This window comes from Colletotrichum fructicola (assembly GCF_000319635.2).
Source record: "Colletotrichum fructicola Nara gc5 chromosome Unknown KSG_Nara_v1_contig08, whole genome shotgun sequence".
NCBI classification, from domain to species: Eukaryota; Fungi; Ascomycota; class Sordariomycetes; order Glomerellales; family Glomerellaceae; genus Colletotrichum; species Colletotrichum fructicola.
The window spans coordinates 611,608-627,171 of NW_027094058.1; the positions used below are offsets into that span (position 1 = coordinate 611,608).

General features: G+C 56.0%; 5 protein-coding genes across 5 annotated transcripts; 3 read left to right on the forward strand and 2 right to left on the reverse strand.

Moving 5' to 3' along the window:
- Positions 1-242: 242 nt before the first annotated feature.
- CGGC5_v013196 (uncharacterized protein) lies at positions 243-874 on the reverse strand (the record flags this gene model as incomplete). The annotated part of the gene is made up of 3 exons (XM_032021570.1): positions 243-337; positions 416-650; positions 728-874. The coding sequence occupies 3 exons, from the start codon at positions 872-874 to the stop codon at positions 243-245; spliced, it is 477 nt and encodes a 158-aa protein (XP_031881427.1).
- A 472-nt stretch (positions 875-1,346) lies between these two features.
- Positions 1,347-3,383, reverse strand: CGGC5_v013197 (uncharacterized protein; the record flags this gene model as incomplete). The annotated part of the gene is made up of 3 exons (XM_032021571.1): positions 1,347-1,824; positions 1,874-3,218; positions 3,290-3,383. 3 exons carry the CDS (start codon positions 3,381-3,383, stop codon positions 1,347-1,349), a joined length of 1,917 nt encoding a protein of 638 aa, XP_031881426.1.
- Positions 3,384-4,441: 1,058 nt separating this feature from the next.
- On the forward strand, positions 4,442-6,316 carry CGGC5_v013198 (Heterokaryon incompatibility protein 6, OR allele; the record flags this gene model as incomplete). Its single annotated transcript, XM_066152883.1, has 4 exons — positions 4,442-5,425; positions 5,892-5,940; positions 6,191-6,209; positions 6,289-6,316. 4 exons carry the CDS (start codon positions 4,442-4,444, stop codon positions 6,314-6,316), a joined length of 1,080 nt encoding a protein of 359 aa, XP_066007815.1.
- Positions 6,317-7,170: 854 nt separating this feature from the next.
- On the forward strand, positions 7,171-8,759 carry pgaX-1-1 (Exopolygalacturonase X-1; the record flags this gene model as incomplete). The annotated part of the gene is made up of 7 exons (XM_032021573.1): positions 7,171-7,243; positions 7,306-7,370; positions 7,433-7,618; positions 7,669-7,705; positions 7,764-7,959; positions 8,015-8,125; positions 8,192-8,759. The coding sequence occupies 7 exons, from the start codon at positions 7,171-7,173 to the stop codon at positions 8,757-8,759; spliced, it is 1,236 nt and encodes a 411-aa protein (XP_031881373.1).
- A 3,032-nt stretch (positions 8,760-11,791) lies between these two features.
- Positions 11,792-14,425, forward strand: yvgJ (Lipoteichoic acid synthase-like YvgJ; the record flags this gene model as incomplete). The annotated part of the gene is made up of 1 exon (XM_032021574.1): positions 11,792-14,425. The coding sequence occupies one exon, from the start codon at positions 11,792-11,794 to the stop codon at positions 14,423-14,425; it is 2,634 nt and encodes an 877-aa protein (XP_031881432.1).
- Positions 14,426-15,564: the final 1,139 nt, after the last annotated feature.

Genomic DNA, 15,564 nt, shown 5'->3' on the forward strand with positions numbered 1-15,564 from the left:
TGGATGGTTATATGTGAAGTTGATCAATCATTTGTTATCCCACGCATGGAAGTGCTTGCCAAGCGAGAGAAGGTAACCATTCCCGAGTAAATCGTTGAAATCTGGCACCAAATTGAATTCATCTGTTCAATTGCGCCTTGAACTATGGCAATCTGCAGGGCCGTTACTCATCCCCGGCACCATCCCCGAACCCGAACCAACGGCGGAACTCCGTGTGCCCGTATCCCATATCAATACGCGTATCACGGATACCGTTGCCCCAAATCTGTGCGCCGCTTTTTCAGAACTCTTGACCTCAATTGTTCCTCATCCGTGGGCGCCATCACTGCTTGATCTCCTGTTTGTGGAAGACGCCGATGCCCACCGTCAGCACTCACTCCATCCGCTCCCTGACAGCACACATAACAATACTGACCGTCAATCTTCGGCATCCACGCCTCTCTCTGCGCGCAAAAGAACTCTCCCTTGGGCGGCACCTTGTCAGGCTCGTCGAACGTCCCCCACACGACGTACCGAAACTTGTCCGCCGCCGCCTCCCCGTACTCGCACACGAACGCGCCGCAGGTGTCGCAGAACTCCCGGATCACGCCGTTGTCCTGCTTGAACTTTTTCGGCTGTCCTCGCGTGTAGGAGAAGCTTTCCAGCGGGACCTTGGACCATGGGATGATATCAGCGCACCTCCTCTGATTGTTGTGACGGAATGAAGGCCCGCATGGAGGCCACAAACCTTGGTCGTCAGACCGTAGTTGGTCCCGAAGGCTCTCTTGCAGCTGGAGCAGTGGCAGAGAGATGTCCTTGCATCGTCAGTGGAAGCAAGTTTGGCGGAGTACTGTAGTTGGGCGCAGACGCAGCGGCCTGTCAATGTGGCGGCCATGTCGAACAGAAGACAGGCAAGGTGAAATTGATTGAGTCGTTGTATCCGCGATGAGACTCGTCCAAATTCAGTCAAAGGTCGCAAGAGATCGGCTTCGCCTTTATATGAAGTTGCTCGTCACGAAAGATATTCGTTGACATGATGTAGGTGCAGGCGCATCAGCGGGAATGACTGCCAGCTGACGTCACGATCTTCGGATGCCCAGAGGCGGCATTCTCAACCTCGGTCTCTTGCGTCTGAGGATAATGGTTATATGAGGCCAATGGTGTAGTTGACGATGAGAAGTCCGTCGGTTGGCTTGCGACGCTAGGAATTCTACAACGCGCATAAGGGCCTCAGACGACTGTCTGTGCCGCAACGACCATTCTCAACTAGACGAGGAAAGATGGCGCTATTGAGTCAACGATGGTATCTTTATGTAAACAGACATTTACGTGTACAGGTCCTCCTTTGAGTCGAGCGAGCAGCAACGTCATTGTTTCTGCCACTTCTCAAACGACTTCAACACCGTCAAACCCCACGTGCCCGACTTCTGCCAGCCGTCTCTCTCCATGGGCACAGTTGGCCCGACATACACCTGCCGAGGATGGATCTCTGCCATCCGCGCCAGGTCCGATAGACGGAAAGCGTGGCAGAATAGGGATGCCCAGAGGTCGTCGAAGAGTACTGATCCGAGCACTCTTAGAATGCCGTTGAAGCCATCCGCTTCCTCTGCCACTTCCTCGCCCTCTTCTCTCCCACTTCCCCTTCGCCGCCTCTCACTATCCGCGCTTCCCACGGCGAGGATGAAACTTCCCAGATCGCCCACCGGAATGACGGGTCCAGCATTGTCCTGGATCGGATGCAGATAAGACTCGATGGACGCCTTGTCCGCAGCCAAGAAGACCGAGTCTGGGCCTGTCGGAAGGAACATCGCCATCGCTGGCGACTTGCTATACTCCTGGTAATGTCTGCGGATGTCAGAGGTGCCTCCAAGTAACGCGACATCAGGAAACTCACCGCTTCGCTGCCTCGACATCACCTTCGGGAATGCCATGCTCCCGGCCATCGAGCCACCGCACCTTGCACAACGGCTTCACGTCACCAGCACCACGCACCCCGTCCCCCCAAGCCGTCACGTCGCTCTTGAACTTCTCCAGGAACGTTTTCCACTCCTCGTCAGAGTGTTCGTAGCAGATGCGATACCCCACAAACCCCCACGTCCGAAGGGACCTATTCCCCAGGTTCATCATGTTCTTGACCTCACATATCCAAGGCTCGTCGCCGGAAATTGCCTGCGACGGCCCGCGCAACTCCCGCCTGGCCGTCACATACGCATGCGCCTGCAGCCGGCTCGTCTCCTCGCTCCGCACCGGATCCCCGCGCTGCCTCACGTCTGCGCCCTTCCGCATGGTGTAGAGCACCATCGCCTGGTTCGTGAGCCATTTACACCGCAAGGCATACACCTTCGAGCGGAACCGCATGTTGTACGGGAACGCCGTCATGGGCGTGCCCCCCTGGTACCCATCCCAGTTGTCCCGTATCCGCGGGATAGCCGCCGTGAGCGTCTGTAGCCGAAACCCAGGCAGCGGCAGCATGATCCGCGTGTCCACCTTGTTCGTGAGTTCCGTGAGATCGTGCACCTTGTCCAGGATCTCCAACTGCATGGGCATCAACGTCTGTATGGGCATCGACACCGTACCCTGTAGCCTCGCCCACTGCACCTCCCTGAGCTCATCCAACCGCGCCAGCGTCCACGCATGCGCCCTCTCCGCGACGGTGGTCAAGTAATCCACCAGAAACTCCTCCCACATCGCCGTCACCGAGATCGACGTCCGCCCTCGCTCGGCGCGGCAGGCGTTCAGCGCCCTCTCGAAATCACTACACGTGTCCCACACCCCGTTGGCCGCCTTGTGCATGCGGTCCTGCGTCTGCGGCAGATTGATGTACTCGAACGCGTCGACGACCTGGCTCAGGTGCTCGCACGCGCGCTCAAAGTTAGCGAGCTCGTGAAGCCCCTTCTGGCGCCAACGCGCGAGCGACATGGGCGGCAGGCCGTGCAGCAGCCGCGTCTTCATGTGGTGCAGGTCGCGGTCGCACTCGGTGCTCGTGGTCATGACGATGCTCAGGAGATCCCCCATGCCCCCGATGATGCTGATTGTGCGGCTGAGAGCGTTGTCGACCCGAATCCGGGGGTTGTTGTACGGCGCCGGCGCCCATTCTCTGTAGGGCCGGCAGAAGAGGGCCTGCTCATCTTCGTCGGACGGTCGGGGCTGGGCTGGGTCCTTGCCGCTGAAGAGCTTCCCTTTCATGAACAGGGTAGTGAATCGGGTGGCCAAGGTGTTGGGAAGCACAAAGGCATCGTCTTGGGTAAGACATGTCAATGGCCAGTCCGGGTTGACAGGGGCACCTGCATAAGGTAGGGGTTCTACTCACTGACAATCACCAGCTGAGGGTGCTTGTACTGAGGGTTGACCACGTCAACCCCTTGAGTGATGTGCTTCATGTCGTCAAGGCTTCGCCACGACATTTTGGCCTTCTTTACCGTCGAATGAGTGAAATTTCATCAACAGTCTCGTAAAACCTACAGACTCAAGGCAATGTTTATGTCTTTTTCTCTATTGCTGTTGGTACGGACAACATCGCCATGAGCCCACTTCTGCCTATCATAACCATGTTCGGTGTGGCCAATAGGGGTAGTCTGTTGGAACCAGGGCAGTGAACAAGAACCGTTTTAGTGGCCCGGCAGCCTGGAACACCGGGCTAGAGCGCCCAAAACGGCCGTCGTTGCCTAGACAGACAGACGCTTCTGTGCGGCGCGATGGATTCTAATCCGGCGAATATCCGAAAAATGTCTGCAAGCCTAAATTACCTGCTTAGCGACGTTGATTTTCAAGAGTCCGGCGGTTGGACTGGAATATCGGATCCGAGCAGGTTGTCGTATGGTGAATCGTGAGACTTACAAACTGCAGACCCTCAATCCACTTACAGGTTGACCACCGCTGGCACCGGCGGATGCGAATTACTGCCATCATCGAGGGAACCCTTTGCTTTGTCCCCTTCTTAATCTTCTTTCTTGTGATGGTGAGTACCATCGTCAGGAAATCTGCTAGCTCGCTTGCTAGTGAGCGGAGAAACATTGAGATAAGCGCAGAAAGGGCATTTCACTGCGTCCTTCCCCAAGTGAGAGAAAGCATTGCAGGTTCAATATGATAAGTACTGCGAGCAATCGAGATCATGCTATTTGGTTTCAGGGAACTATTTCATAGACTTGGAAAGTATAATTTCTGCTTTGAAAGTGGATTTTCTACTGGTCTGCCTAGAAGGCAGATCGAGCAGGTAGATGACTGCGGCACAGCCCAATGGCATCGGTCCTCGCCCTTGTAGTTGCCCCTGCATCCTGCATCGGCCAACTAATCAGCCCTTGCTTCTATTAAAACCTGGACTGCGCGCCCATGTCCTCACAAGGCTCGTCTACGAAATCTCTCGTCTCAGTTGTTATCTCGTCATCAGGGCCTCTCGATTGGTTCTCTGAGTCAAGTGTTGAAATTTTAGTCTGCCAGACAGCATCACCCAAACTTACAGACAATGTCATCACTTTACAAACACCTGGAATTCTCCGATGCTGCCAAGCAAATCAGATTGCTCCGTCTGGAGCCGTCCCCAACCGGAACCGACGAATACGCCTTCAGCTTGGAGGTTCATGATTTCCAAGAGAATAGTCGCCCGTCCTACATCGCCATATCCTACGCCTGGGGCTTGCCTATCCCGAAACTTCCCGTTGTAATCAATGGGTTCCGGATGGAAGTGCAATTCAATTGCTGGTACGCGCTTTGGCAGATGCGACACCACGGCTATACTAGCGACGTCAACTTCTGGATAGACTCGCTCTGCATAAACCAAGGGGATGATGCGGAGAAAGGTCACCAGGTCGCCATGATGGGGGATATCTTCTCATCTGCCTCATTGGTGGCTGCGAGCCTCGGTATTGGCGAAAGTCTAGCAGATGTGCGAGAAATCCTTGCGTCCGGAGACAACTCCAAGATTGGCAAGCTTCGGGGCAGGTTTGATCAACTACCCTATTTTGAAAGGGTGTGGATCAAACAAGAGATCGTCCTCGCAAAGGACGTCACCATCTTCTACGGACTCGAAAAGCTGTCGTGGAGTGAATTTGCTGATGCCGTCAACACCATCAAGGTTCGCTCAAGGTATCTCAAGAGCGACTCTCCGGAACGCGTCAGGCTTGAGAGAATTTCAAACAGCACACAGCTCTGCAACCACCGGTCCCAGGTCACCCAAACACCAACGTTCATGGACCTTGTTGCGAGATATAGAACCGCAAAGGCGTCGGTGGCAGTAAACAAGATTTACGCCCTTCTCTCTCTTCTTCCTCAAAACGACCCTATACGACAGAAGCTCCCGATCAGATACGGACAATCGACATGTTTCCCTCTATTCCGAGATCTCATCAAGCTTTTGTATAGATATTACAAGGATGAGCGTGTGGGAGACAAGCACATGGCTCTTAGTCTGATACGAGATTCACTTGAAATCCATGGTCTTGACGCGGAGGTGATCGCCTTTTTTGAGTCCCAAACGTGGGGTCCGTCGAATGCTCGGTTATTCCATCAAGAATCTGCAACCGTTACAATCTTTATGGCGAGGGTGTTGAACGATAGGGACTCCAAAGACTTGCGCCAGAACCAACCCATAGTCGACACAAACCAAGCAGAGCCACTGAAGATCGTCCACGATTTGGGTTTATTCGGATATCATCACAATCGTAACGACCAGGATAGTGGTCCTGGAAACCCTAGCAGTTGGGGGAGCGATAGGATGCTTCCCGAGTTACGCATTCCGCCGCAATTGAAGTCTTTGCGAACGATTTATTTCTTGCAGCGCGCAAGACGGAAATCTCACGTCACAATGTCCGATGACTATTTTAGCTCTGCTACCTCTTCTAGCTCTGATGCGCAGGAGGATCTTTCTCCACAGCTGGGCTGTACCTGTCCGTCGAAAACTGACAATGCTTTCTCAGCGGCTTAGTCGACAGGGCTTTCTGTCAAAACACATAGCAGGGGAAAGAGGTAGGACATCCCGCCTAAGCTTGCACTACTGCGATGCTTTGATTCCCCTGCTTCTCAACTATCATCCCCTCCAAGCATTACTGTACGTCAACAGCGTGCCCAATGCGGGGGCGATCGATTTATCCTCTCGACTTGAGGATCCTGAGAATTTCATGGAAGAAAGACTGCTCGAATTTTCTGACTCTGATGAGTCATTATACTAGATTCATTTATGGAGATCCTGATGATGATTCTGACAGTACATGGATAGCTCAAGGCAGACAGGTGATGTAAGCGGTTCCTAAAGAAGCTGGCATAAATACCTTACTAGTTGGGGGCAGCAGACTCACTTATCCCATCGGCTTATAGAGAGCGCAAGCTATTTTGGCTGCATTAAAGCTTCACCCAGGAAGCCAAGGGAATATCTTCCAAGGCCAGTAATTTCAATTCTTTCTCGTCTAATACGAAGTTTCTTCAAAGCCTCTTGTGATAGCGCCCTGTCTAGGCCTGTCGTACAAGCTACTATGCAGCTCCTTTGTGAGAACAGGCAGAGCCACAAATGACAGCAACATACGAGAGGACCTACCCGTCCATCCGTCTCCGTTTCCCAAAACGATCATCAAACCCAAAATACACACCTTCTTGTTGGTTGTAGCGCCGCCCCCCTGCATGATAATGCATGCGTTACTCGGTTATCGGCACACGACTCAGAACCACCACGCGGAAGCCGGCTAGCTACCAGCAGGCTTCGGATACTTCGGATCACAGGCAATTTATCTCAGGAACGAGGGCAGCTAATCTCCCCTCTGACTATCTGGTTATGAACGGCCGCGGCAGCGGCAGGGGGGGCACTCGCCAACTCTAATTCTCTCGCCAGGTGCCGTGCCGGTTGAGGTTCGCCCACGTGTGGGGACTCTCTCCCATTCAATGGTGGGAAATTGGCAAAGGACAGGAAGGGCGGCCTGAGATAGCGATGGCTACATCGGTCATGGCACGGTTGATTGGACGGGGAAACATCGCGGTGTCTACAACTGAGAAGGGGGCTAAAATCTTCCGTCGGAAGCAATTCGTTTGCTCACGAGGTTGAGGAGTTCGCTGGTCCCTTTCATCAGCGTAAACAGCATGGGAATGGGGAGGGTTGCATATAAGGATCCTTCAATGTCTTGGCATCTGGGGTAGAAGCAACAGTTGACGTGCATCTTGTTGCTTTTCTTTCCGAGATCCTCGCTGGCTTGATTTAGCTTGTTCGCCATGGCTGCCAAGACGCTTATCTCCATGCTTGCCGTCGTCAGCTCCGCCGCGGCTCTGACGTGCCAAGTTGCTGGTTCGTAACTTTAAAGCTCCATGGTCCTTGTCTCCAGGCGATAAGCTGATAAAACCAAAAAGGCGGCACCTCTGATGATTCCCCTGCTATCCTGGCTGCGTTGAAGCAGTGCAACAATGGCGGAACTGTGCGTGGGATTGCGAATACTTGGCACCCGTTGATCAGGATGTTGACTTCTTGTTTTCCCAGGTTGTCCTTGACAAGACATACACCATCGGCTCCGTGCTCCAGACGGAGGACCTATCCAACATCGCCATCCAGCTCTCTGGGACCGTCAGCTTGAGCACGGATCTCAGCTACTGGCAGAAGAACTCCATCCAGCTTACCTACCAAGATGCCTACACCGCGTGGGCCATCGGCGGTAGCAACATTCATGTAAGTTTCCCCCTCTCTGGAACAGCGATCATTTCTAATGTCCTCTCTAGATCTACGGCGGCGGCTCTTACAATGGAGGAGGCGACGGTGCGTTGCTATTACTTGCCCTCCGGCAATAACGAGTTTTTACTGACTTCTGATGTAGCCTGGTACGCGGCCGGCAAGACGGGCCCTATCATGTTGACCCTGCTCAACGCCAAGAATGTCCTCGTTGAGCACATCACCATGAACAAGAGCCCCTTCTGGCACAACCTCGTTGAGGGCTGCACCAACGTCACGTACAGCCACGTGAATATGAACTCTGTCCAGACGAGTGGAAAGCAGGCCCAGAACACCGATGGGTAAGCCGTTGCCCACTGCCCCAACGCTCTTCGATATAGACACTGACGGTCATAGCTGGGACACCTACCGTAGCTCCCAGGTCACCATTACCGACTGCACCGTCATCAACGGCGACGACTGCGTCTCCTTCAAGCCCAACTCCACCGACATCACCGTCAAGAACCTGTAAGTCCCCAACATGGAGATCACACACCCACGTCTGCCCGAGCATCAAGACTGACAGCCCCTCAGCTACTGCCAAGGCTCCCACGGCATCTCCGTCGGCTCCCTGGGCCAGTACGCCGGCCAGGTCGACATCGTGCGCAACATCTACGCCAAGAACATCACCATGGTCAACGCGTCCAACGGCGCCCGCATCAAGGCCTGGGGCGGCAGCGCCTCCGCCACGTCCACCTCAGGCGGCGGCACCGGCGTGGTCCAGAACGTCACCTTCGATACCTTCACCATGAAGAACGTCGACCTGCCCATCGTCATCGACCAGTGCTACATGACCTCCGCCGCCGCCTGCGCGCAGCACCCCTCGGGCGTCACCATCAGCGACGTGCACTACATCGATGTGACGGGCACCGGCGGCAAGGCGGCTGAGGTCGTGAGCATGGTGTGCAGCGACGTCTGCCAGGACATCACCGCCACGGGCACGAAGCTCGTGGGTACCAAGGGCGGCGCGGAGTACATCTGCAAGAACGTCGCGTCGACGGATAAGTTGGACTTCCCCTGCAGCGCCACGGGCGTGACGGTCGGCGGCACGACCAAGACTTCCAAGACTGCCAAGGCGACGGCCACCAAGAGTTTAGGTTGACAGGGCTAAACCGTCGGGCGCGTGAAGATGTGGGGAATGGATGCGACCCTCTGAAGAAGGGGGAGAAGAAGGAAAAAGAAGGCTTGGCATAGCTGGGCACAAGTTTTTACTTTCAGTACATATCTTTTCATCGTAGCTTGAGGAAATACATGTTCGGTCGAACCATCCGCAATGTCATTCCTTCAACGGGACCACAACTTACTACTCACTGAGAACTCATGAGATCGACCCGTAAAGGCAAATAAACTCCAAAACGCCATAAAACTAGCTCGTCCCCCTCGGGCAGTCGGTAAACAGACTTCCCGAGCTTGTGACCGTGTAGCGCAAGCGCTAGCAAGCAAGCCAGAAGTTCAGGGTCCCAGGCTGAACAACGATGAGAGAGGGAGGCTTTCCGCCGGCCCTCGAGCTGTCCTCAGCTTCACCACCACAACCAGCCGTCTTTTCTTTCTCTCTCATTTGCACCCAACTTTGTCACAGAGCATAGCTTCCCGCCCGTGACGAGACGCTATTGGCATCCGTGCGCGTGAATGGCGGCCACCAAGGCCAAGACACCCAATTGACAATTGACATCTTGGCCAGCCAGCGTCCGCGTTGCCGCCCGGCCCCGTTCAGATGAAAATGGCTGACGAGCACGTGAGGCCAAGCCGATCCGTCCATCCATCAATCGGGGTGGGAGGGCACGCGACACACCACCCAAGACGTCGGGGCGATGGGGGATTCAGACGAAGACGACGGCGATGTGTTGGAGGACAGAACGGGCGATGACGCGGGTGAGCCATGCCATAACCCGATGCTGTACTTTGTAGGTCGAGGATTGAGGCCACACAGTCACACACACATCGAGGGCGCAGCCGTGCACTCATTACCTATGTACGACCTAGAGGAAACAATTGGTCTGCAACAACAAGACCAGCAGCAATTGTTATTTACCAGGGCGGAACCCGAGGGGCTCGGTTGATGGGCGGTGGCCGCATTCGGGCGGGGGCTTACATTAAGGATGAACATGGTTCAATTCAAAGGGAGCCCGTTTGATTCGTCGCCCGGACAAAGAGCAAGCGGGAAGAGAATGAACGTGTCTCCTCTTCTTCCTTTCTGTTCTACAGCCCCAGCAAGGCTCCAAGTACCGATCCGTAGCTCAGCTCAGCTCTGCCCCGTCCCGACTTTTTACATAATTAGGATGAGTTTAAGCCAGGCAGATGCGAATCCTTCGAGGCGGTACGGCTGATCTTTTTCATTTGATCTCTCTGTCTTTTTTTCTCCGCGGGCGCGCCCATCCATCCCACCGGGCGCATATGCCAGCAAGCAAGCACTTCACTCCTCGGCCGAATTATTGCCTCAGCCCAAAACGGGGCATGCATCCGGGAGTCTAGAAGACTGGAGATTGGATTTCCCCAGCTGCACGGTACCCCGTTGTCATTACGATGTTTCCGCCTCCCGCGCGTTCCATCTTTACCAGCAGGGTCAACCTCAGCTGCACCGCGTATTTAAAGAAAAGCACAGCGTAACGGCTCTAGTCTCACGCGTGACATGGGCTGGGTTGCAGCTCTCTGGGAGGGGTGGGAACGCCCCTAGGCAGAAAGCTTGTTTCGGGCAGGTTTCCTAACAAGGAGTCAGCCACAACTTGATACACACCAAAAGATGAAATTTCTCCATGGACACCGTTCAATCCACACGGCGCCGTTACGTTTTCGCAGAGTCATGATTGGCAGTTCCCCCCTTCCTTGGGCCGCCCCTAAGGTAAGGTGCAATGTGAGGCTTTTCCGCCCGGTTCTGCGGGTTCTGGGCCCTTGGTCCCGTCTGTCTGCTAGAGTCTAAGCATGTACAAGTAAGGTCGGTATGCATCCGCCCATTTCCAGGTACCTACCACATGTAGGATCTGATCCAATGACATACGCCCCCTCCAAGCTGTAACCGTACCAAATGTAGGCTACGGCTGGCTGCCTGGAGGATTTTCATTGGCAGGAGTCGTCTGACATAAGGATGACCCCTGTTTCTTGACATTTCTGGTCGCCTGCTCGTATTCCTAACTGGTGACTGGTGCGCTGGGGTAGCAAGGTTGGTAGTAAGGTACATACTAACTGTCTAACGTAGGGGGGCGGAGAAGACGACCGGGGCGTTTTTTTAACGACACTCTCGCTTAAACAGAACCAGGGAATGGGAAGCAAGCAGAAGCAAAAGCTAAGGCGGCATGCCAGACCCGCGCAAAAGGGCGGCATCGTGGCTGCGGGGGAGATCTCCTTTTCGTTTGTTCCACATCCTTCAAATTTGCTGGCTGAACAGGCTCCAGCTGAGCCTGGAGGTACTTACTTACTCTACATGCAGAGAAAGAGAAAGACGCCATTTTCGGTGGCCATTGTCACACGGTGCCGCAAACCCGGGCGTGTTGCCAACGGAGGAGCCCTTGGTCGTAGCTTTAACCTGATGTATCCCGTACCGTGGCCTAGGCAGGCATTTCCATCCACTCAATTGCACCGTCCACCATCCCATCCACCTATTCGTACCCCAGTCTCGAGTAAGAGTGAATGGACCATGGGTCCCGTCGGCAAACAACCCCGAAGGCTGAAGCAAACGGCCCCCAGGAGAGTCAGGAACGGCGGCGGGCCAGACAAGCAAAGCAAAGCACGAAGCAAAGCAGAAAGCAGGCAGACCAGGCACATAAGCATAAGCTCTCTCGACCGGGACTCCTCGATCTCCTTTTTTCTCTCCTTCCCTCCCCTTCCCCTTCCTTGATGTTTTGTTAGTTCTTACCGTCCCTTCTCCCTGTTGCTGCTGCCGTTGCATCATCATCTGTTTCGATACCCTTTTTTAGTTTTCTCTGCTGTTTCCTCTCGCTTGATTCACATCCCATTCACCCCCATCTCCACAACATCAACGTAGAGAGACGTGCAAAACTGGGGAAAGGGGAAAGAAGATATGAGTGCAAACTTCTGCATCCTCGCCCTCTGAACATATACCTAACTCACCTCCACTCCTTCTACTCCCCGTAACAAATATACACGCGAGACGGCTGTGGCCGACTCGTACCCAGAAGCATGCACCATGACTCTTCACCAGGCCCCTCCTCGCTACGCCATGGGTTTCTCACCTCGCCCCGACGACTGTTGATGGGCATGGGCTCGCGCTTCTCCAACCAGCGCTTCGTCTTCAGCCTGGCCGCCCTCGCCGTCCTCGGCGCCAAGTTCGTCCACATCAAGAGCCACCTCTCAGCCCTGCCGACGGTCCATCTCGTGAACTGGGGCTACTCCTTCTTCGCGCAGGACTTTGTCCTGCTCATCATCCTGCGGCTGCTGCTCGGGGGATGGCTGTCCTCGAACCGCAACAACGATGGCGGGCTTCTTCGCCGCGCCGCCGCCTTCGTCAGCTGGCTCTTCATCGGGTTCGTCATCGGGCTCAACCTCGTCGGCATCTGCTTCTTCGCCATGTCCGGCTCCGAGATCCACTGGTCCAACATCGGGCTCGCGGGCGACGCCGCCGGCCGCGCGCTGCTGCTCACGGGGCTCTTCACCTTCGCCCTCGTGTGCGCCGTGCTCGCCGTGCTCGCCTGGGCCCTGAAGGACGTGCTGTTCGTCGCCGTGGGCCTGGCCGCGGACATCGTGTGCTGGCCCGTCGCGTGCATCGCCCGCCGCCGCCGGCCCCACTGGGCGACGTACTCGGAGGTCCCGCAGCAGGATGTCGAGCACGGAGGCAGCACGAAGGAGACGACGGACTACGCATCCCCGCGGCGCAGCTTCGACCTCTCGCACGGGTGGGACGGCGTCAAGACGTGGCCGTGGGCGTGGATGTTCTGGATCGCGGCGTACACGCTCGCGGGCGTGGCGCTGCTGGCGCAGGTCATCATGTGCGCGCTGCGGCCGCACGAGAGCTCGCTGACCTTCATGTCGTGGACGCCGACGCTGCTGCCCTTCATCGACTTCAAGAACTCGTCGCCGAACCTGGAGAAGCTGGTCCCGCACTACAACTCGGGCATCAACCGCGACTGGGACAACCGGACGGCGCTGGCCGACGCGGTGCCCTTTGCCTGGCTGCCCAAGGATGTGGCACCTGAGGGCTTCGAGGACTGGTACGGCGGCAAGAAGCACTACAACGCGACGATGGACCCGCTGCGGATTTCTAACCTGGATGACAAGTTGTTGCCTGAGCTGAAGAAGAAGCTGAAGGACGTGCCGATCCGGCATGTGATGACGATTGTGCTGGAGAGCACGAGGAAGGACATGTTCCCGTTCAAGCGGTTCGGTATTAGTGAAGGGCGGTTGCGTGATACGTGGGTGCATGCGGGATACGACGGGATTCCGCCGGATGCGCTTGAGCGGCTGAGGACCTTGACCCCGGTAGCCAAGTTCCTCACCGGAGACCACGAGGATGGATTTGAGACGGAGGAGAAGAAGAAGAACAAGAAGGAAAAGAGCCGGGGCGGACTCAACTTTAACGACGCCTACACGACATCGACGTACACCCTGAAGAGTCTCGCGGGCAGCCTCTGCGGCATCGCACCCCTGATTGCCGACTTCAACCTGGAGTACCTCCACCACTTTTACCAGCCGTGTCTCCCGCACATCTTCGGAGCCCTCAACACCCTCGAGAAGGACAGCAACGGAGACAAGAAGAAGCCCTTCGGGTCGTACAAGTGGAAGTCGTCTTTCATGCAGTCCGTGACGCTCGACTACGACAACTTCGGCGCCCTCATGAAGAAGATGGGCTTCCCGCAAGAAGGACTCATCGACAGCGTATACCTCCGCAGCGACGACGCAAAGTTCGGCAAGGTCGACCTGCCGAACGTCAACTACTTCGGCATGGAAGAGACGCCGCTCGAGGACTACATCCGCGACCAGTTCGAGAGCGCCAAGAAGGCCGACGAGCGCGTGTTCCTCACGCACGTCACCAGCACCAGCCACCACCCGTACAACATGCCCAAGAACGAGACCTACGTCCCGCTCGCGCGCGGGCTCGACGACCTCTCGCACTACATCAACGCCATCGGCTACGACGACCGCTGGCTCGGCAAGATCCTCAACATGCTCGACGAGATGGGCGTCGCGGACGAGACGCTGGTCATCCTGGTGGGCGACCACGGGCTGTCGATCCCCGAGAACGACATCCTCGCGTCGTACTACAACCCCAACGTCGGCAGTAACCACGTCCCGCTCGTCTTCTCGCACCCGAGGCTGCCGCCCATCACGATCAACGACGCCGTCTCGGCGCAGCAGATCCTGCCGACGGTGCTGGACCTGCTCATCGAGACGGGCTCGCTGTCCAAGGGCCGCACCGAGGCTGTGACGGATCTGTTGAGGAACTACGAGGGCCAGTCGCTGCTGCGCCCCGTGCGCCAATCCAAGGAGGCCGAGAACCAGGGCGAGGTCGCAAACTGGCAGTTCACCGTGATCAACCCGGGGCGGGCGATGGTCGGCGTCCGCGACGGGCGGCACAAGTACTGGCGGATGGTGGTGCCGGTGGTGGACAACATCGAGTGGCACTTTACGGACGTGGCCAAGGACCCGGCGGAGAAGCAGCCGGTGCTCGGGTTCGACTTCACGGGGTTCCTGGCCAAGATCGAGGAGACGCACGGGGTCGAGGCGGCGCGGTGGGCTGAGGAGGCGGCGTTCGTGGCGCGGTGGTGGGTTGAGGAGAACAGCAAGCGGTGGCGTTACGGACCTTATGCGGCATACTAGGATCATTGGAGATTTGCATCTTCCGGCGTTTGATTGATGATTGGCGTTTATCTTGAACTGGGACGGGGTGGTGGGTTTAGCATAATTAGAAGACGAGGAACATAAAATTACAAGCTCCTGTTGAAACTTTCAATGTCCTTTTGCCTGTGGGTCATGACGACTCTTTGCCGTACGAATGTCTCGCATATTCGCTTTCTATATGACTGGTCGGTATGCCCCATCATTGAAGCGCCCTGTCAACAGGTTCTGCGGAGATAGTTGTCAGCGACTCTGGCGGAAGAGTGTTCGCAAGTCCCAGTCCCAGGCAAAGGTTCGTCTGATCTGATGTCGCGGTGAACCTTGAGTGACGGGCCGCACCCGATCTCTTGGGTATGGACGTCGTAAACTCTTGTAACCAGCACCTACTCAAAAACGAATGCAAAATGTAAAGAGTGAGGCTGGAATCAACAACTGACGTCGAAACATAGTTGTCGACGGTCTTGGCATTCTCGCGGGGTGTGCCGTGGATTCCGATGACGCGGCCAAGCTGCGGCCGGCTCGGAGCTCGGAGCCTTGCCAGGCCAGGTACATAGACTCTCAAAATTTCGGGTTTTACATCGCCTTGTTGGCTAAGTGGTATAGCGCCTCACTAGTAATGAGGAGATCGGGTGTTCGATTCACCCACGAGGCAACAGCCCGAGCATCTCCGTCGGCCGACGCTCATTTCCTTTTTTGCAATTTTCCACTCTTTGCTTGTCTTTTGCTGATTGATCGGTCCCCGTTGCGGTAAACTGCAACTTTCGCCTCTCAATTCAATAGTCTCACTTCATGCTCCAAGGCCGCCCCTTCACGCCCACCAGCAATCTCCCCCTTTCCAACATTCCAGCACATCTCTCCGCGGACATCCTCAGACAATCACAAACCGTGTGAACAAAAGCCGTCGGACTGATGCCGCCATCGGCCCAGTAGGGCTGCCTCTTCCCAGAAGCTCTCAATCTAGGCCGGCACGTCGAGACCAGGTCCCCCCAATCTCGTCCCTGTCCCGGCTTCAGTCACGCACCGCAGCAGAAACTCCTCCGAGTCCCCAGCGGGCTGGGATGGCCGACCGACCGCGTCCGCGGAGTCGGACGAGGCGGTGCTGCCAGGGATTCCACGCGCTG